Below are 21,747 nucleotides of genomic sequence, written 5' to 3' on the forward strand. Positions count from 1 at the left end.
AAAAATACCCATGCTTTTTCAGATGGAAAGAGAGTGGATTAGTCAACAAGGAATAACAGAGCATTTAAGAAAGGGTGTAGTGAAGGTCTAGCGAGGCAGGGACGTACTAGTGGCATGCAGAGTAATAATGCTGTGCATGAATGTACTGAAGCTGCACTGCAATCTGAAAAGCACATCCAGATCTGCCCTGAGACAGAGCAGTTGCTGGGATATTTTTGTGTATGCCTGCATGCAAGATCTACCACTTAAAAGTACTAAAATGAATAATAACAATTGAACTTAAAGAATAATATTTGGAGCTAGTTTTCTGAATGAGCTGGATGTCACCATTGTAGCTCAGATCAGAAAAAGAAAATTATTAAAAATAGGCATAATTCCTTGCTTCTTTCTCCTCTTATTCATCCAGAGAGGTATTAGGTGACCTGAACTTCACAGGGTAAGAAGGCTCTGAGCAGCTCTCTCTGAGTGTTCCTCTACTTCCAGAGGCAGGTGAACAAGTGAAGAGTGAATTCACACTTTAAAGAGCAGCGAAGACCATCTTGCCATGAAACCATTCACAGATGAAGATGTAGAAATCTACATCCAGAGCAAGGTAAGACTTTATCTGACCAGATTTTCTGTCTCCCACAGTAGGTGTTGATTCTGAAGGGTGCCAAATTTGACAGTTAGTTGCTCGCCTGCTGTCTTCTTTTCTGAGACAAGATTGGGTGAAGTTTCATGAGAACTGTATTTCTAATGAGATTTCTAGGTTTCTGTTGCAGAATCTTATCTGCTGGTAGCCTAATTTTTCAAGGTGCTTGTCCTCTTCTTCTACATATCCTGAATTTTTGTTCCTGATCTGGAATTCCAGATGTGAGACTAGCTGTATTTGCCAGCATTTAAATCTAAGGAAAGGTCTTTGCCTCTCTCCCTTTCTGGTGGTCTTGGCTTGACCATAACAAGACAGACACCAGGCACTGCCTCTAAAAAAGATTCATGTAGGAATTGCAGAGACAGACTGATATTGTTAGAATTCAGTCATCAGTCTGTCACCTCAGCTTAGGATACTTCTCTATATACCATGATTAAAATAACATGTCTCATTAGCACATGCAGACTGGAATCTCATTTTCTATTTTATAAGATATTCCAGCACTCATTTTTTCCCCCATTATGAAATGAAATAAAACAGAGTAAAATCCTCTGTGAAACAATACTGTTTAATAAAAGCTCTAAGTGAGCCATAACATTTTTTAAAGCTGGCATATTTCATGGCAGTACTTAGCAAGATCCTGTTTTATAGTCTACTTTCCCCCACAAAATGCAAGATATCAAAGTGACAAATAATTTCAAAATCAGAAAGTGTAAAGGTCTACTTTCTGTAAAGGATCACATATTCTAGTACAATGAAGGTGCTGGTAAGAAAGCCCCTTCTCTATTTGTTTTCTCTATGGAAATGTTTTCGTAGCAAGTATGAAAGTTCTCACAGAAATATACTTTCTTCAGGCATGCAGTGTTGTGCACAGGAAAATCATTCCATGAGAATCTGTTCAGTGATCTATATCAGTGAATGCTTCTCTGAAGATTTAAAAAGCAGAGCTACAAAGGAAGGAACAGAGGGAAGCCACGCACAGGAAGATGCTCATATGACAGCCATAAGTACAAGGAACAGAAGCAGACTGTAGTTAAGTGAGGCTCATAGTTGCCAGTATTTTAGGTTATACTGAAAGTCTGTTTTCTAGCATCCCTCCAGCTCTGATGGATTCTTAGTTTCTGCCTGCTCCTGAGTCTGTTGTCCAAAAGATGCTGCCTAACCTTCAGGCATTTCAGCTTGCCAAATGCTGCCTGTTTTTGGAAATAGGTCAACCACCTGGTGGAATGGATCTCTATAATACCAGAGGTTTCATCCTTAAGCCACTCATCAAAGGAAAAATTAGAATGCATATGGAGTGGATGTGGCTGGCTAAATAAGAAAAACCCAAATGTTCTTAACAGTTCCTAATAAATCCCAATCACGCTTCCTTCCCCCTTAGCAAAAGCTTAATTGACCTTGTTATTCAGGTTTTGTGCATTTGTTTTGGCACAATTCCCCAAGTTAAGACCTGGTAAGGGGAATTCCAGTTGGTCCAGCAAAGACCTTACAATCTCTTCTCCCAGTATGTTTGTGCTGGTACTAGAAGTATCTGAGATAAATGCCTTGGCTCTTCAGACTCACGTTCTGTTTTCTGATTTTTTTGCCCTCCCTTCTGTAGGAAGGTTGTTTTTTCCAACAAGATGATTAGGGAGCTAATTATGGTTAGCTAATTATAGTGAACACACTCTGTCAGTCACATGCCCATTGTTCTTTTATCCCTGCTCCAGTGATGGGGAGTAAACATCGAAAGAGGTGTTTAGTGGTACTCCCTCAACTGTTTTTTGAGACTGTACTCTTATAAAGAATTCATGACAACTGCTGTAGCCTAGCCAGTAGGTGATGAAGGCAGAATTAAATGAGGCCAGGTTGGGTTGAATGGATTCTCCATGGATACTGGAGGTGGCAAAAAATGTTTCCAGCAGGTGCCTCTTGGAGAGAACAGAGCATGAGCAATGCATACAGAGGGCACTCTAGATCTCTGTTTGACCTGAGTGAGATTGTATACTTTTTATACTTTTCAGTTTTATAAACTCTATTTTTTTATTTTTTTTTGTCTAAAAGCTCTTAGAGATGAGCAACTTTCTCTCCTGCTCACCATTCACTTGCTGGAGAAACCATTACGTATCTTGTTGAGCAAGACAAGCTTATTGGACTGTTCTAAGGAGTTGTTCTAGATGAACAAAAATAAGGTGGAGAAAATAGATAGAGTATAGATACAGATGGAGAAGTGCCATAAATGAAAGCTGAGATGAGGAGGTGAAAGTGAACACGGGCTAAAATCTTTCAGTGTGTTGGTTTTTTTTCCAAAGTAGATGTAAGTAGCTAAAACTGCTCTTCAAGAAATGGATGAATGAGGAGGAGAGTGAATTACTAGGGAAATTAAAGGGCATTATATAAATATAAAGGTCTACATGGTGTTAAGATAGCAAAGAAACAGGATGCCCAGGGTGAATGAGAGCCCAGTGAAGGGAATATGGTGCTGCTGTCTGATGTATTTCCCACTTCTAAAAGCTATTCAGGCTTAATAAAAGTACTGTTAAATTTGTTGTCTGAGGTATGAAAGTATTCAAACTCTGCTCATCTTCAAGTTCAGTATTAGTCAATTGCTTTATTCATTGGTTAATGGATATGAGGCAAGCACTAGTCCACTTTAGTCTATTGAATGATCCCTTGTTGTGAAGAAGTGAATCTATTTGTCCCCTTCGAGGGCCTGGGGACACATTTCAACACACTTCAGTGTGTTTGGCCGATAGTTCAATACTTGACATAAAGGTGTCCAAAAGGACTTTTAAAAGAGAGTTATTTAGATGCAGAAGAAGATGCTCAGGACACAGGAATTTTAAAAAGCCATAGGCTGGTTTGGGTTGAAAGAGACCTTTAAAGATCATACAGTGCAATTTCCCTGCTATGGACTGTGGCACCTTCCACTAGACCAAGACTCAAAGCCCCATCCAGCCTGGCTTTAAGCACTTCCAGGGATGGGATATCCACAGCTTCTCTGGGCAGCCAGTGCCAGGGCCTCACCACCCTCCCAGTAGAGAATTTTAAACTTGTGCTTTTGCTTCCTTTTGGTCTTAGATAATAAAAAAAAGACTCTGGCAATTATGTTTGACTGTGGCAATTATGCTTTATCATTCACTTTAGCCAAGTGATGAACTCTGTTTCTGATTTTTTTTCTTGGCTGCAAGCAGTAAGATTTAATAGAATGTCGTGAGGAAAAAGAAGAATCAAAAAGAAAGCAGAAGCTGCAACCAAATGAGATGAAGCATAGGATCCAAAAAAGAACAGTAAACAGTCTTAATATTTACCTCTGCATAAGTAATTCTGGTTGGATAAGTAATGACAAATACTTTCATGAACTTCATTAACAGTAGCTGAATCTCCTCACTTTGGTAAATGTGTAAGGATATTTGGAAAACATTAAATGTGCTTCACTAACATGGTTCCTTTATGTTCCTTCTGTCAAATCTCCTTGTTCAGACTGTGACAGTCCCCTTATGCTCCCTTTATTTTCAGTCATAACTGAAGGTTCAGGTTCATCTTATATTTTTCTGAGTTATCCACTCCTCACCTCAATCCTTCAAGACTCACACATTTCACTGAAATAATTTTCAATAATTCATTATGCTACTACTTCTTGAATTGAAGAATTACCCTTTGAGCCACACAAACACCTAGTTCCCAATAGGACCAGCTTTGGAAAGGTGCTTTCACACTATCTAGGAATAGAATCTCAACTGTACTTCAGCCATAAAGACAGTGTGGATACTTTCAGTGAATAAGGTAGATATCTAAATGATGTCACATACATCTACCACCTGACTAATGAGCAGATCTGTAACTCTTGATGACCTGTCAGTTCTTGGAATGAAACATATCCTGGCTTTGAGAATGGCTACTGTATGCAGGGGAGTAACTGGTATTCTGCATCAAATGGATAAAGAATTGAGACTGTAGCTGTAGTTAATAACAAATTTATCTGTGTAATGAACTCCTTTCCTTCCATCCCAGTGTGTTGGCATGGAAATATCAATTAATGCTCAATAGCCTTGAATATTGACCCTTTGGTGTTCACAGATCTGTCTCATGGTAAATTGGTTGCAATACACAGGGAACAATATTTATTCCCAGTGCAGCACAGGCGCAAATGTTTCAGGATGCTTTAAGCTGATTTGTCCGCTTCCCACTGGAGACAACGACTGCAATTACCTGTGACAAGAAGTGTCTTTCCTGGAACTGACAGGTGGAACAGCGGCATTACCTGGTTTCCAAAGCAGTGGAGGAGGTGCAGAAAATCATCCAGCAGCTGACCACAGAAATCAGCTACAAGGCCGTGCGATTCCAGGCGATCTCCAACTCTGGCATTCACAATGAGAACATTAAGGTATGAACAAGAGCTCTAATGCACTCTCTGGCAGCCTGTAGGCAACCAGAAAGTGATTTCTCCATTATGTAAGTGTTTGTGTGGGCAGGTACCTCACCCAAAACCTCACCTCACCCTCACCCAAGACGATGTGCTGACACTTCACTGTGGAGTTCTAGCGACTGGGTCATTGGCACTCACTCATGGACATCTCATAGCCAGAGGAGCGGAAGAGAGATGGGTAAATCAAGCAGAGCCTCTTCTTACAGCTGCTGTGTTTACAAAGAGCATCTATTGCCAGAGCTGTCAATCCATAAGCAGAAGCCAAAGCTCTTTGGGAGACAGAAAGAAAAACGTATGCAGCAGTAATGTAAGGAAAAAATGATCATGCCTTCATGAGCTATGACTCATATTTTTCACAGGTGGAAAAGCTGTCAACTCACTTAAAAGAAAGAAAGAAAAAAAAAATTAAAAGTCCTTCTTCTGCTATGAACATTAGAAAGCTCCTTCTGAAAAATATGGTTTTTCTTTGTCATGGATCAGAATTTATTTTTTATTGGGGGAAAAATGCTTATTAGTGGGAGAAGTTAAATATCTCCCCATTTTTGACTTTCAGATGTGAAAATAATGATGCCCTGTCCTAACTGTGACAGAAGGCTGTGTATTTCTTGTGACTCCATTACACAAAAGTAACTAGTAAAGACACAAGAAGCAACCACATCAATGGCAAGGTCAAATGAAAACAATCTTTTTCATCTGAATGAGTTGAAATACTAATGTCAACCATTATACTAAACCACAGCCATTTACAGATCAAAACACAGCAAGTACATAAAAGCATGAGGCAACATTTGCAGCTCTCTGGGACTGAAAGGGAAGAAGTCTTTGTATGAAGCTGCTGGAAGGGTATGGAGGTCATGGCAAAATATAATCACCCAGTGTGAAATGTGGCTATTGCCCTGGGGACAAAGACATTCAGATTCATAGCTTTTCTGGAATTTTGTGTATCCCAGAGCATGTGGTCTTGTCAGTAAGTATGGCCACAGTGATGTAAAACAGTGCCACATCCTGGTCCACGAGTTCCTTAGTGCCAAAGTCTGCCAGCCACTTCTTGTGCTGGAACAAACCTGCTTGGCTAATGAAGTCTGACAGGACCATGGTCAGGGTAAAATTATTGCTCTGGAAGGCAAAGCAGAACAAAACCACCAAGGCAATCTATTACAAGCAGTAACTTGGTGTTATAGCATGCAGATCGGAACAAATTCTGCTTGAAAGAAGTCCTAAAAATCTGTTTCCTTAAAAGTGGCAGATCTGTTGTTCATGCTTAACTGGACCCAGTGTTACAAATCCATGGAAGTAACACTAGGAGGACCTGACTAACTGTCCTATATATATGGGGCAGCAAAGAGTGGGTTGATGGGAAAAGATTTTGGTTTGGGCTTCTACCTCCAGAAATTGGAAACTTTAATACCATTACTAACATACTTCAACATAGAGGAGATTTGTGTCCAAGGAAAGTCAATGTATTCTTTATTCCATGTTTAATTTCGCACCTTTTTTTCCCCTGACAGTTAAATCCACAGTGGTTTTCCAGAACTTTCAGCTTCTGGCTAAAAGGATTCAATTTAACATGGTGAGAGATCTAGATTTGTTGAGAAGCCTCAAGCTCCCTTCTAAATATGAAGGGCTGAGTGGAGAAGAGTTAAGAAAAGTCTTCAGGTATTCAGTATTTTCCTGTGACCCACATAGCAAAAAGTCACGCCTTAATGAAAAACCTGAATTAAAATGCAGATGAACAACACAGATTAATTAATTTTTATCAGTTCTCAGTGTTTGTTTTTGTTGTGACCCACCATTTTTGGAGCTGTCAACTGTGCAGGGCTGATGCAAAAGCTGTAGAGGCTTCAGTAAGGTTATAATGAAGAGGTCCAGACTAATCACTGGCACTGCACTGCCCAGTGGCACTGCCAAGTGTTTAATCAAGATGGGGGCAATGGTAGGATTTTCCTTCAAGAAACTCCAAGCAGCCAAGGAAGCTTGCAGCTTTGCTGTGAATGAATGACCTAGCACACTCTTTCTCTCTGTTCTGTGTACTTCTTGTCTTCCTTTCTGCTTCTCTCAGGATCAGCCAGCTTTACTGGCCAAGTGGTCAGCTATGCTTCGGAGGAAGCGCCCATTCCACCCGTCCATCCAGGTACAAAGCCTTCCTGGTGCCTGACAATCCCTGTGCTTCCTTCCTCCTTGCACACCCTCTTCTCCAGATGACTTCACCCACCAAACTGGTCCTTCCATGACTGTTTTGTCCTCTGCACAAGAGACTTGCCTTTTTTTTTTTTTTTCTCCTCAAAACAGAATTTTCTTTCTAACCTAATGTTTCTGCCTCCCTGGAACAGCCTGGCAAGGTTCACAAGAATGAGGTTGCATTTCATTTGCCCAGCATAGTCTAGACAGGATTTTAATACGGTAGAACTGGCCACAAGTTACACTCCCCAGAACTGGAGACCTTGCTCAAGCTTGAGCTTTCTGGGTCCTGTGGCCTGCACATAGCGTGTGAGACCATTGTGTGACAGAGCATAGGTGTGGGACTGGGATTTGTTTAGGCCAAGATGACACCAACTGCCCAGCTTTACAGTGCTATTCCCAGCCTTGTGTATTCTGTTGTTTTCTGGTAAGCCTCAGGTGGAGGACCCTTGTGACTTGCATTTGCAGGCACTCACATAACATGTGCAGCTCTTCCCTTTATAGTCTGTTGAGTGCCAGTGCATACAAAACAACATTTTGGTATGGAGGGGAATGGTTGTTTACCTACAAATGTGGTTGAGGCAGTGAGAGGAGCAGTAACTGCATGACAGCCATTGTATTTTTTCCTTATGGAGCCTACTGTTCAGTTTCTGAGCTGCCCACAGATTTCTCAGCCCCACCAAACCTGATGTGTGCCGGTCAGCTTGATCTGCAGTGTTATCATTTCAGCATCCTCCTGCCTTTATGGTTTATATTTAATAAATGAGCAACTTCCTGGTGTTTTCTTTGCTATTTCTGTGCTTCTGGCTGGCCATCTTTTGTTTTCCAAATCTCTTGCCAGGGAGCAGAGAAGACCAGCTGCTCCCTGTGAGAGAGAGAGAGAGAGAGAGACAGGAGGTGAGCGTAGCAAGGCAGCCCCTGCCCTATGGTCCCTGGGTGAGATAGACACAAGGAGGGCAGCTGGGTCAGCCAAGAGTCTGGATCATCAGGAAAGTCTGCTGTTAAGTCAGGTCTGAGGTCAAGCCACTCCCCCACTCACTGGAGCCCAAGGCTAACCTGAAATGGGGGCCCCAGACCCATGAGCAGAAGGTGTGGGTAACAGTCCCAGACAGGCTGCTTAGGGACAACAAAGCCTGTTAGTGCCCTCAGGGCCCTGGCACCTCTGTGGTAATACTTTAAATCAGCTGAGCTGAGCTGAGGAAGGCTACCAGAGTGTTTTGGATTATTACAGGAGAGTGACAAGCATGTTTCATTCACCGTAGGTGTAACTGCCTCGCAGCAGTGGCTGTCACTTCACATCCTGCTCATGCAGCAGCTCCACCTTTCTTATGCCAGTGTAAGTTAGGCTTGGTATCAAGGAGACTTGAAAAGCTCCTAAGCCAACATGGTAAAAATCTGAAGGAATTTGAACATTCCTTCTGGAGCAAAACCTGCCAGCTGCTTCCAAAGTAGCACTTGGACATGTCTGGCTATGCCCTGGGCCAAGACAGATGATGTTTTGTGGTATTTGAGTCACCTTATTCTTTCCTTGCAAATACTGTCCTAGAACTGGTTTTTATTGGAAAATGGTTGTTCCCCAAGTGCAGCAAATTAACTGGCTTACAAACAAGCCTGCTTAAGGCTTCCTTGTCCATTGATTGCTGTCTCCATCCTTACACAGTTTCTGTCATGCTCATCAGAAGATGCAGTTCCATACATTACAGCTGGCCAAGACCTGGACTGATTTCTGAGGGTGACACTGCCTCTGTAGGCTCAGGCATGTCATTTGCTTTAAAGGCCAGTGGAACAGAGTGACACATTTGTAAAATCAATGGGCCATAGCCTTATTTTGCTAATGTCTGTAGTGGATTTTGAAAGAGATCAGAAAGGTGCACATTTTGCATAATTATTACTAGTATTGGGCTCTGGGCTTATCTCAAGTAACAATTCTGAGATAATAACTAGCACTATTTGGGTTTCCCTTGGCTGGATCTCAAAACATATTCTCTGAAGCCTTCCTGCTCCTTGGAAGCTGCTGGTTATTACATCTCATTCAATTGCAGACTAGAAATAATGAGAAAAGGTGGAAAGCATGGCAGGTGTGGTGGCAAATCAGCCAGTGAGCTCTTATCTTCTAAGAGCTTCACATCAGACACCTGCTAAGACAATTTCCTTTTAGTCTGCATGCCTCCAAGGTAACCCTTACACAGGTCCTGGCTGTGCTCACTTAGTCCCATCATACCATGGTTTTTCCTTCTTTTCAAACCCTCCGGTTTTACCTAGTACTTCCTCAACCATGTTTTCCTCATTTTAGCTGATGGATCTGCCCTTGTCTCCTCTCTCAATCTCTCTGAACTCTCCCAGGTCTTAGCACCCAGCCAGTTCCTCATCACAGTTCCTCTGCGTGGCCTGACGGGTTACAGGGAGTGCCAGGTACGGCACTGGCGCTATTACACCGTGAATGGAGCCAAGCTCCTCTCCTCCGTGCGGGACCCTGAGGAATTGCATCAGTGGCTGGAGGTGGAGCAGTTCTCAAAAAGCCTTCAGCAGTGGCATGAAGAGGATGTGAACATCGAAGGTGATCTGGTTCCAGCCAAAGTCCTTATTGTCTTCCGGGAGCTGGTGGAGAAGTCGATCGTCTCCTGTAACCTCTCCAGTGAGTTTGGTGGGGACAGGTGTAAGGGAAACCATCACACACACACAGAGTGTTTGGCTGGCGTGGTCAGAAGCTGAGCAAACCCTCCAAAACCAGGAAGCCTTCAAGTGATTGCAGTGACATACACAGACCTGCACTGAAGATGGAATTTGGTAGTTCTTGGGCTCTTTATACCAAAGATATTACTGCTTTCTTAGGAATTTGGGTAGGGTCTCCAGCAACATCACCTGCAAAGAGGCAGCCCAGATTTTTAGAACATTTAGGAATTTGTTTGGGAAAAAAATCTTTCTCTACTACAGCATCTGCAATATATTTGGGTTATCAAGGAAGGTAGTATGGGAAAATTCGTGTCAGAGGAGAATGTGTTTGAAGATATTTATAGGGTAGATAATGCTCTGGGGAAACCTTAGCTGCCCACAGTTTTCCAGCATGGGATGATGGGAACTAAGTAGAAGGACTTCTACTGAAGCAACGTTGGACTAGTGCTCTTTTCCCCAGTGTCCAGGCTATCCTGTGGTCCCTCTTCCATAGCATGTTTCCAGGATGACTTTATTCATCAGTAGCCTAATGAGTCTTCTGTATTTCAGAGTAATAGAAACTATTTCCACTCATCTGGTTGCACTCTAAATTGTAGTCACAGAAAAAAAGCGTGTTGAAGTTTAAGCTTTGATAGATAATGGCTTTTTTTTCAGGAAATACTTGTTATCATAGGACTGGAAATGTGGATAGGAATGAAATCTCACCATTGAGGCTCACAAGAAAGACCAGCTGGAACAGGCTGAGGCTTCTGAGGCTTTCCTTATGTGAAAGTTATTGTGTTGGGCAGCAGTCACATAAAGTTTTTGAGTGAAAGTTGAGTGTTGCAGGAAAGGTATTTGCAAGCACCCCAGAGAGTGATGTTTGGGTTGATGATTCTGATGCCTTTTTTGTAAGGTCCGCTGAGAGGAGATGAGTTAAGATGAAGTCAGGAGAAGCAATTACCATTTTTGTTTGTTTCTGTGAAGGATGGAATTCCTTCATCCCACAGTTTGGCTGAAAAACTTCACTGATATCTTTGCTTCCCTGTTTTTTAATTCTTTCATCACCAGCAAAATCAGTTTTTGAGGTGTCTCTCTTTTCCTTAGTGGAAAAATAGTTAGAAGCATTGCAGTGCTTTAGGAAATGCCATGAACATATTAACATGCTGACACATTGGTTGCTCTAGCACTTTCCTGCTGGAGGGGTCCTTGTTAGGAGCTTGGGAACAGAACAGTTTCTGTTTTAAAGCCAGGCTTGGCTCAGCAGGGCAATAGCACATAGATTTTCTGAGGTTTATGGAGTTCTGGTTGGGATGAACTCTGCTCTTTGCAAGGCAATTCACCCCATGAATTGCTCCTTAGCCCATGCCTCTCAAAATGAGGTGGGATAACACACTGCTCATTAAATTGCTTACATTCATCTGCTCAGGTTTCACTTCAGTGGGTTAGAGGATGAACACGGAATTGGCTCAGATGGCAGAGCTGAAGGGACAGTGGTCCTGCCAGAGTGACCAGGACAGAATTTTCTTCCATGAACTCAACTACACCAATAGGAAACATCCCACAAAGTCCATTAGTTGCAGCTTTCTTTCCTTTCTGTACTCTTCAATTGTGTTCCTGGAGATGAGCCACTCTTCTTTCACACTGAGGAAACTTCTTTCCTCCAAATCACCTTGGAACTAACTCTTCTTAGCACTCAAGACTTGCAGTGATGTAGCTGTTAGCCTTTTCTGCGTGACTGCTCTGCATAACATACAATAAATTCTGGTATTGTCTTCTGTGCAAGTGCATCTCCAGAAACAAACCTTACAGATACCCCACAAAACATTCTTAATGACTGGCAGTGGTAAGTGTGATCTGGCAAGGGTCTGATCTCAGGTTGTCTGAAGAAAGAAGAACATCTTTAGATTGGAAGTTGCTTATCTGGTCCTCTCCAATCTGCAGTGATCTCCTTGTAGTGTACCATTAGAAAAGTTAGGTTGCACAACTTGTCTAGCTTTATTTTTAAGAAGCTGATCCTAGCATTTAAGATGACCCCCAAAGAAATAAAAAAAAAAAAAAACACAAATAACATGATAATTGAATGTAAAGGTAAGAACTTTGTTCTTTCATCTTCATGTTCTCATTCCCCAGGATAGACTTATATAGATTGAGATTTTTCTTATATTCTTTATGTGTTATTAAAGAGAAAGTGTTTAGACAGACCAATAGAACTGCAGGGTCCTAGACAGCCTCTTGTTTGGCTTGTGGAAAAGGACCTTTTTATCTCTATTTTCTTCTCTTGTTCTTCTTTCACAGGTAAAGTGACAGTGCTGGAGAGCTTCAGCTCCGTGGTCCGGGTGGCTGTGGAGACATCAGAATCCCAGGTTGAGGTGGAGCTGGTTCCTGCTGTGGAGATTCCAACTTGCTGGCCTGAGAAAGCCCGGTGGCCTCGTTGCCTTAGGCGTTGGCCTTCTCGGGAAAAAGTGCAATGCATCAAGGTAAACAGTGTAAAAAACTCCCATAACTCTGGGATGAAATTTACCTCTCAGTTGTCTGACAGTGTTTTCCCAAAGGAAGAGCTGCATGGTGGTGGCAGTAGGGTTAGAAGATGTATTCTCTAAAGAGAGAAGCAATGTTTCAAAATATTCTGTAATTTCTCTTTGGATTTTGTTTTCCCCCCTTTACAGGGGTGAGTTCTATAGAAAAAAATCTGAGTTAACTTTTTATTATGTGTCTCTTTAGCAAACAGTTCTGCCTGCATCCTACAGCTCTGACATGCATCATTCTTGCTCTGCCTCATGTAAGAGTTCAGCAAATGGGCTGCTGTCTCGTGGTTTTGCCTCCAGCTTAATCCCATCTTTCCCTACAACACTCAAGGCTGGATTCTGGCACTTCAGCTCAGCCCCAGCTGCCCATGTTCCTGCAGGTCCCATTCCACCTTCCAGTCCTGCTCCCCTCTAATGCACAACCTCCTGCTCCACAGCAAAGTGCCTGCTGAGCTGCACCTCTGCTTTTTTGGCACTGCTGCTACTGTGCCTGATGCAACAGGATGTCCCTGCAATAACTGATACCAGCACACAAGGAAACAATGCAAAAAGCATCTTTATTCAAACAAGAATTAAGATGGGAGCACGCCTCATGTTTGCTGCCTCTGCTAACCCTGTTTAGAGCAGGCTTTGAGAGATGTCACACATGCTTTTGTACCCTCTCTCTGCCCTGCTGGGAGAAGTTTGCCTCTGATGTGCTGTCACACTTCCCCTGTTGTTCACAGTCGCTGGGTTTCGATCTCCTGGCCCGCTCTAATTATCACTGGCAGCTGTGCTTCTCCCGTGCTGAGCACATCCTCATGGAGGGACTTGATGAAGATGGTGGTTGTCGCATGAAGTGCTTCAGAGTCATGAGGCAGATGAAGGAGGATGTCTGGTGTGCTGGAAATAAGCCTGTCATCACAGCTTACCACCTTCAGGTAGGCATCACCCTGATACCACCACACGGTTGCGGGATCTGTTGAAGTGGCTTCCATCCAGTAATGTCAGAGTGTTGTTGTGTAAATCAGTGTAGCATCTGTGCAACTTCGAAGGTAACTGTCAAAACTGCTGCACCTTTTCATTGCTTCATGAGCAAAGAGTTCACTAAATACATGTTCCAAGCTTCAATAAGAAACTAAGGCCTGTAGGAACATTATGACTGCAGCATCATAGAGTTGAGGCCCCTGCTCTGTTTTGACTTCACGTTGTGCTGTTGTCTGTACTTGCACACTTATTTCTTGCTTCTTGGCTATCCCAACCATCTATATCCATCTGTCTCTTTGGTGGAAGATGGTGCTTTTTTTCTGTGTGGATATGCACCAAACAAGACTGTCTTAGGTGAGCATTATTAATGAATTAGGTGAAAACTACAGGTGGTGTTTCACCTGGGGTAGGAAGAGAAGAAAGGTGCAGGGAGGATGCCACCACCCCTTTAACTCTATTTTAGAATTCAAGATTGCTTCAAACAAGATTTGTGAAAAAGAGAGAAGACTCTGCTATGACTGTGTCCCCACATCTAACAGCTGCAGACACTAATGGGCTACAGGCAGCACAATTTGTTAGATTATAGATTAACAATCCTGTTTTCTGGGACTTCATCCTCCTGGAGTTGCCAGGGAGAGGCTGTACTTTTCCCACTTTGAACCCTCAAGGCCATTAGGTTCTTACAGTAGTTACCAATCTTTTGGTGTCCAAAACCAGATGCAATACTAAGATTTTTCCTAAAGAAAAAGCTAGTGACCATCAAATGCTGTTACAGTTATGGCACTATTCTAAGTCAAGATGGAGTAAAAAAAAAATTTGATGAGGTTGATTGTAGCTTAGCTGAATGCAAAACTCCTCAGTGCCTGTAAGAACAATCTGGTGGGAAAACTATCATATGTAGAACAAAGTGGAAAACCATTTAACCATTAGGAACAATGCTTTTCCCTGGCCCAAGGAGCAGATGTGCAAGAAATGCTGTTGCATGAACTCTTGACAAAAGCAAGAAACTATTTAGAAGCTCTTCAGTTCTTTACTTTAACTGTACTTCTGGATTTTACGGCAAGAGAGGATTGGTTTACCAGAGAGAAAGAACTTTTCAAAATTATCCACATTAAAAAGAAAAACAGGGAAAAAAAGAAAAGAAAAATGAGAGAAACAGTCAGTGGATAAACCAGCAGTTGAGCAGAGGCTTAGTGTTAGGTTTCTTCACATTCTCAGGTTCCCTGTCAGAGGTATCCAACAATTAAGATTAAACAAGATCCTTCATGACAGAGGAAATCTGCATCCCAGAAGCTCTGAAAGCCAGGGGGGACCACATAACTGCCCTTCTTTTGCTTACTTGCATAGGAATGAAGTTTGATATCTGGAATTTCAACAAGATCTGGGTACATTCTGAAAGCCAACCCTATGCTGTTGGTAGAGAGCTGGAAGTTAGGGACATAAACGCTGGGGATAGATCAATTGTTTGGGCACCTGACTGAAAAAGCAGCACTGTTTTCCTTGCCTCCAGAAAATTCACTGCAACTGCTGCCTGCTGAAGTAGCTTTAGTGTGTCAGAAGGTAACTGCTCTGCAAGTCTTCAAGGAGCAGCTCTCACAGTGTTATAGCTTGAATTCCTGACTATGTCTTTGTTTCTTGGCGACAGTCAAGAAAAGGCTTTGTGGTTATTGCAGCCGTGAACAAAAAAAAAATTTATGTTTGGAAAACTGTTTGAGGAGAAATTTGTCAGCAGTAAAACTAGAGATGAAATTCTACCTCTGTAGAAACAGACAAGTTGAAGGCTGTGGCTCTGCCACCTCTCACAATGTCTGTGAATCTCTTTTTGGGTAGCTGAATTTGCAAAATAAAATTGGGATTCAGAGGACAGTTAAGGGACTTAGCAGAATTATTGAACACAGGATAGGTGATTTTGTACTTTAAAAAGTTATTTCAGGCTGACCAAGGCAGTCAGTGTGGCTTTTTTGGTACAGTAAGTCTAAGTTCCTTGAGAAAATTCTTCTCAGTTATGGCAGAGTCTGAGAAAATGCAACATGGGAGGTGTCAAAAATAATATAAGAGCAATAATCATATGCATTTTGTTATTTTTATTATGTATTTCTCAAATGTTAAATCACATAAAATAATTTTGGAGGAACAGAACATAAGACATGCAGAAAGTATCACATGTCAGAAAAAAACAGGCAGCGTTTGACCAGAAAGCAAGCCTTGCACCTGCAATAGCTTCTTGGAATTTCAGTCTGTTTAGGATGCAGATCTTTGTGTCTATCTTCAGCACAAATACAGCTGAAGCTAACAAATAATTATGTTAATCTCATTATGCTCTGTCCTTCCTTGCATCTACTGGCTTCTACCCTTGCATGACAGGCCTAAAATGCCTGGCATTTCTACAGAGGCTCCTGCTGGAGGTTGGCAAATAGGCCAAGACTATTTTAGCAAGACCATTTTCCTTGGGCTCCTGGCTCAGTCAGGGGAGAGATCCTAACCAGGCACCTCCGAGCTGCTCTTCCTGGTCCCCAGAGGAGACTTCAGCTGGGATCCCTCCATTGAAATGTTAACACAGGGAGGTAGCAGCGCATGTCTCTGTGATTTCCAAGGCTGTCAGCCATTCACCAGCACTCCAAGTGCCTTAGTAAGCTGTGTGAGCCCTCGACAGAACCTCTAACACATCTTCTCTCCCATCTGCTTCTTGCAGACAGTGCTATTCTGGACGTGTGAAAAATACCCACGCACCAAGGATTGGCGCTGCTTCCCTGAAGCCTTTCTGAGGCTGGTACAGAAGCTGCACAAGTGTGTAAGCCAGCACTTCCTCAAGCATTACTTTCTCAAGAACACCAATCTGCTCAAATATGCCAACACCAGTGACCTGGACCTGGTGGCCAGCAAGCTTGCAGTCTTCTTGGAGAACCCTGTTTTCTGCCTGGACTAAGGCAGGCAGAGGTCTCACCCCAAGCCTGAGTCAACCCCCAGCTCCTCTCCCCACCTGTGGCTGCTCCCCGTGTCCTTCCAGTAGATGTTGCAGCTGGCTCTGTGAGACAGTTGGCACATGCAGCGCGAAAGAGAAGTGTCGAGCTGGCAGCGGTGGGCGGTGAAAACTGATGGGAGGTATCACTTGATGCCCAGCTGATCTAATTTGCTTTCAACAGTGACAGCCTGCCTGCAAGCTGCAGCCAGTGAAACCCAACTTTGTGTGTCAGTCAGAGCAGGCAACTGCCTTGTTCTGTCTCCAGTCCTGTGGCACCTAAGCTGAAAGGCAGCGCAAAGGAGTCTCGCTCTGCTGCCTCCCTAACCTAGCACATGTATTGTTGCTGCAATTGCCTTTCTCACAAGGACAGAGGGTTTAATGGCCTGCTTACCTCACAGGCCAGCTCTGCAGAGGGGCAGAGGAACGTTCCCGAGGTGTTCTGAAGCTGGAAGCTTTCTCAGAGGAAATTCAGTTCAGTGAGAACCTGCTCCGGTAGGATCCAGTAGGAATTTAACCATGCTACTAGTGTTGAAGAGCCCAATAGAAGCAAGAAGAGGAACAGTGGGGTTTTGCCTCTTCATTTTTCTCTCCTCCACTTACTTTTTTCTTCCAGTTGCTTCAAGTATGTCTTTTTCATGTTTGCCTTTGCCAGTTATGTTAAGTGCTACACAGTCAGGGGGCTTTGGCAGGGCAGATTACACTCCCATCCCTGTCTCTAGCCAGCAGGCTGGACAAGGAGCAGGTCTTTCCTTAGTTGTTAGCACCCATGTATTTTGGGTGCAGAAGGAGAAGGTTTTTCAAAGGCTCTTAGCTCCAAGACCCCCAGCGCTTTTGATTTTGTGGATGTTTCAAAAGAAGATGGATTTTAGTATTTCGAAAGAACAGAACTTTAGAACTAATATAAAGAATGCTGGGTTTAATGTTATTAAATTGCTAAGGCTAAACCAAGATATGGGGGGATTATGAGTTTGGTTTGGTGGGGTTTTTTTGTCACATCTGTGCAGGAAAGTAAGCAAGTCCTTTGCCAAGGGAGCTGGCAAAGGTGGGACTTGGAGCCGGCGCTCCAGGAACCTGCACGAGGCGCATCCGTGGTGCGGCATCTCCCCATCGTGGCAGACTGCGGTACAACCACGCGTCTCCAGCGCAGCCTCTGCCTCTGGAGCAGGCTGTCTTCTACAGGTTCTGAGCAGAGTAGATATGGGTCAGGAAGGATCCCAGCTGTGTGGTCCTGGTCTGGTCGTGGTCCTGTATCTCCTGCATCAGATCTCACCACGTATAGACCTAATCCAACCATGTCAGCTGTCACTCTCTTTGCTCAGATCCTCGGAATCACCTCTCCAAGTCGCCTTTCCACGTGGGTCACTGCGTTGTGTGGAGCTGTTTTGAACAATTAGCTTCTCTTGCTAAACCTTTGTTCTCCAGGCTCCCTAAATCAGACACGAGTGTCAGTTTCATGATGACACCTCCTGTTCAAGTTTGGCTTTCCTGTTTCCTGTGAGCTGAGCTGTTTCAGTACAGTGCAAGGAGATGCTTATCTGCCAGGCAGAGTGGGGCAGCTGTGGCAATGAAGTAATGTCTCCTGTGTCATCTTGGTTTTGTCTTGTGGTTGGAGGGCTGCCTTCTCAAGTTAGAGGAGGGCAAAAACAGTTCAAACTGTTTGAGGACAGCGCAAAACATTCAGAGCTGTTAATCCCAAATTTGATATGTCACTGCTCTGACATACAACCCTTTTGGGATTTAGTTGTGGCTGTTGAAGAACTTATCTCCCTTTATAGCTGGGTGAAAAAAACATGTTTTGGTGGTGATACCTTCACTTGGATGCAGCTGTGTATCAGAGTCCTCAGCTGCTGGGGCTCACAGCCTGCTGTGAAGTGAAACCACGGGCATGCACCGTGTGCTGCACAGCCGGGACATGGAATGTTCCACTGCTCTGCCAGAGTCACGGCCTCTTACAGCCAGGAATGACTCAGCAAAGCCAGGAAATAAACACAGAATGACGGACCCCTGCTTTGAGGCAAGCCTGATCAGTTTTTGCCCTATTTTCTTCTTGTTTACACAAGCAAATGCATCAGCTAGCATATGCTACTGCAGAAAGTATCCTTGCCACCACTGAAACATGAAGGGTACATAACTACTGACCACGAAGACACAGGAACAATCCAACAGCTTTTTCTCCAGAACAGCAAGATGCGACACAGCCAGCCACTGACAAAGGGAAAAGGCTCTGAGGAAAGCACTAACATGTTCATGGAAGCAGTTGAATACAAGAATTAACTCCTTTCAGAGACATCTTTGAGATATTACTTTACACCCTCTCGTGCAGGTCTGCTCAGGTGTGTGGGGTTTCGTTGTGAGGCAGTTTTCTGTGGTCATGGGAGAGTTGTGCAGGAGGTCTCTTATTAAAAAACCAAACTTGCCAAATATATTTATTGCATTTCTTACCACAGTAAACTTTCTGCAAATAGTTTTTCACTTATACACCAAGCCTGACTGCAAAATCATGGCCTCATCCCAAGATTTTCTTCCAAAAAGAGATGCCACATTGTGTTTTGGCTACACAGTAATTTTATGTTTCATATTTATAATTTTTCTTTTTTAGAAGTGACCATCTGGACAAATACAGACTTTCTTGAAATAGGTTTAATCAAATGTTCAGAACATCTGGAAGGAATGTGACGACCATTTTCTCTCCCTCTCTTTTTCATTGCTTTCATGACTATTTGCTGCATTCTCAGCTCTCACCACAGTCAGCACCGCTCTGTCAGAAATTTCAATGGAATGCATTGCTCTGCCATATAAAACCCTACAAAACTCATGATGTTTTTAGTATTTTTACACAGCCTGCCTTCTAGTCACTAGAGGGCATTGTCTTTCTGAAGCACAGACACCGATCTAGGGTCTTGCTCTTAAAATCAGCATCTTGTTATTATCATTGAGCTGAGACAAATGAGCTCGATTAATTTAATGCTGAATTCTGTTGCCAAAAAGGAGAGAAGAGACCACGGGAGAGCTTTCTAATAAATAGCAAGACTTGGGTAAAAAGCCTCTAAACTCTGGAAGCCACTCTAAGAGCCGAATGGGGATTTATTGGTTCTGATGGTCTTGCAGTAATTCCCAACGGCCTTTGATTGGGAAAGCACCGACAAGCAAAGTGCAGAAGGGGTTCTGGGAAGGAGGGAACTTGCAGGAATAGCCACTCCCCTGCTCCATTAGGGTCCTGCCCTCCCTCTATGAGGCTAGGCCATGACTCTCATGTGTGCCTACCCCTCAAGCTCCTCTGTCTCTCTCTTTTATTCCTCCCTCCTCCAGGAAAAAAAAAAAAAAAACAAACCTCTCAGAGCAAGTTTTCTGATGCCACCCCTTTGGCTCTGATGGGAATGGTCATTTTTAAGTGAACATCAACTCTCTCTTAGTTCATGGGACCCAAGTGTACACAGAGGCCATTACAGACCATCTAGTCACCCTCACTTACTCTCCATCTTTAGTTTGAAATGTTGCCCAGCAATGAAGTTAGATCATCTTGCAAACTGTGTTCGCAGTGGGAGCAGCCTGGCCTCTCTGAGCAAAGCTTGGACATGGACAGTGATAGGCAGGATAATTCTGCCTTCACACTTAATAGTTTTCTGCTTACCAATGCTAGGACTTCTGGTTTTGAGGAGAAACATATTTATTATTATATACTCCACCCCCAACACTCATCTGAGGGCCTTGCAATGTCATGTGAGATAGTGACACAGCGGCCAGTGTTCAAATCATGGTAAGAGATCCCACTCACCCTATCAGGACAACCTGTACCATTACTGTAGGAGGCTGTGGTGCCCTTGACGCCTTTGAGACCTGACTTCTCTGGCTGGAATAAAACACACAATTTCAAAGGAAATTAAACAGCTGCAGGTAGCAAATGTATTTCAGGCTGTTTTGACCCAGACCATTGCAGCACAAAGAAATGGACAACGCTTTCATCATGTTACATGTACCTGTCAGTTCTGCTCCAAGCAACATCTTTGAACTGAAAGAAGGGATAGGATGAGCACCTGGCTTCACAAGCATCTCCTGGATGGGTGATGAAGAATGCACAGATGCCACCAGAGACCAATCCTATGGAGAGTGCAGAATGTATTTTTCACAGGAAAGATTGTCTAATTTACCATTAGCATTTTCACAGATACAAATTACAAGGAAATGCATTAAGGAAAGAATTAATCAGATTGAAAGGCTTTGTAGTAATTAGAAAAAAGAATGGCATCTTTGTAGGCTCCCCTGGGTGGTGGTAATTACCAGCTGCACAACTGTGGCTTGTGCCACTTGAAGATTTCTGGACTAAAAATCTTAATATCTTTTCATTTCCATTCTTAGAGAAGCCACTCTTGGAATCAGGCAGCAACACAGGCCAGCAGCTCTGAGAAGCTGTCCTGGTTTGGAATAAATTAGGGAAGAACCTCTAAAAGGAGTCCCCTAAACCAAAACCCCCACCACCCCTTGAACAGCCAAACCTCTTCTGCCCCAACTGCAGGCAGCCTTACACCCATCTGCTTCTGCAGCACATCCCAGCAGCAGAGGGCAGGCCATAGCCCCTTCTGGTGACAGTGTTCTCACCAACACAGCTGGGGGACCTGAAAGGTAAGGCTGCATGCACTGCAACTCCAGGAGGCTAGCTAGTGCATTCCAGGGAAAAAGTTTAGTTAATTCAGGAGAGCTTAAGAAAGTCCACTTTCAAGCTAGTAGTGAACCAAACAAAAATGCAGCTCAGAGAATTCTTTTAAAAATCCATGGTAAAAATTAATAAGGGAATTAACATCTATGTTGAATTCCTGGGATCCCATTTTTAAAGGGTCAGGACATGTAGCTGGGAGGAATATCATCAGCCACCGAATCCATCTGCTGCTCTTCATGGTCCTTTCCCCCAAATTAACCAAGAGCTGTTTCAAAGGTAGGTAGATACTTTGCCTCCAGCTCCTGAGGCAGGCAGATTATTTCAGACCCACACATATCATTAGGAGCTTTCTTTGAACTTTCAGCCTAGATGTGTTCACAGCCAGTGCAGTCTGGTTTGTACCAGAGCAAGCTGCTGCTCACCCTCCATGGGGTTTGCTGTCTGTGCAACCATCACAAGGGTAATCACAAGCTCCCTTGCCTTTAGCTGAGCGTGACTAGATGTGCCAAACCCGGTGGTCTCTTTTCCTCTGATAAAACCTCTGTTCCAGTCTTGATCTACAGTGAGTGTAATTCATCTCTGCACGGATAACCGGGCTGGTTTGCAGCCTTCCAGATGGATTCTCATCAGTGTCTCCTGTAATGGCATGTCACATGGATAATACTAATCCATGCGCTATATCCCCTGTGCTGAAGAGGAAAGAACACACAGAGGTCACGTTCCCTTAAAAAACAACTGCAACTTCAAAGGAGGAGCAACTATCATCAA

General features: G+C 43.4%; 1 protein-coding gene across 1 annotated transcript; it reads left to right on the forward strand.

The window, feature by feature from the left end:
- The first annotated feature begins 544 nt into the window (after window positions 1-544).
- Window positions 545-19,996, forward strand: MAB21L3 (mab-21 like 3). Its single transcript, XM_066338396.1, has 7 exons — window positions 545-592; window positions 4,857-4,997; window positions 7,099-7,170; window positions 9,561-9,852; window positions 12,168-12,349; window positions 13,123-13,317; window positions 16,056-19,996. Exons 1-7 carry the CDS (start codon window positions 545-547, stop codon window positions 16,287-16,289), a joined length of 1,164 nt encoding a protein of 387 aa, XP_066194493.1. The 3' UTR covers window positions 16,290-19,996.
- Window positions 19,997-21,747: the final 1,751 nt, after the last annotated feature.

Source organism: Sylvia atricapilla, chromosome 2, assembly GCF_009819655.1.
Source record: "Sylvia atricapilla isolate bSylAtr1 chromosome 2, bSylAtr1.pri, whole genome shotgun sequence".
Lineage (NCBI taxonomy): Eukaryota > Metazoa > Chordata > Aves > Passeriformes > Sylviidae > Sylvia > Sylvia atricapilla.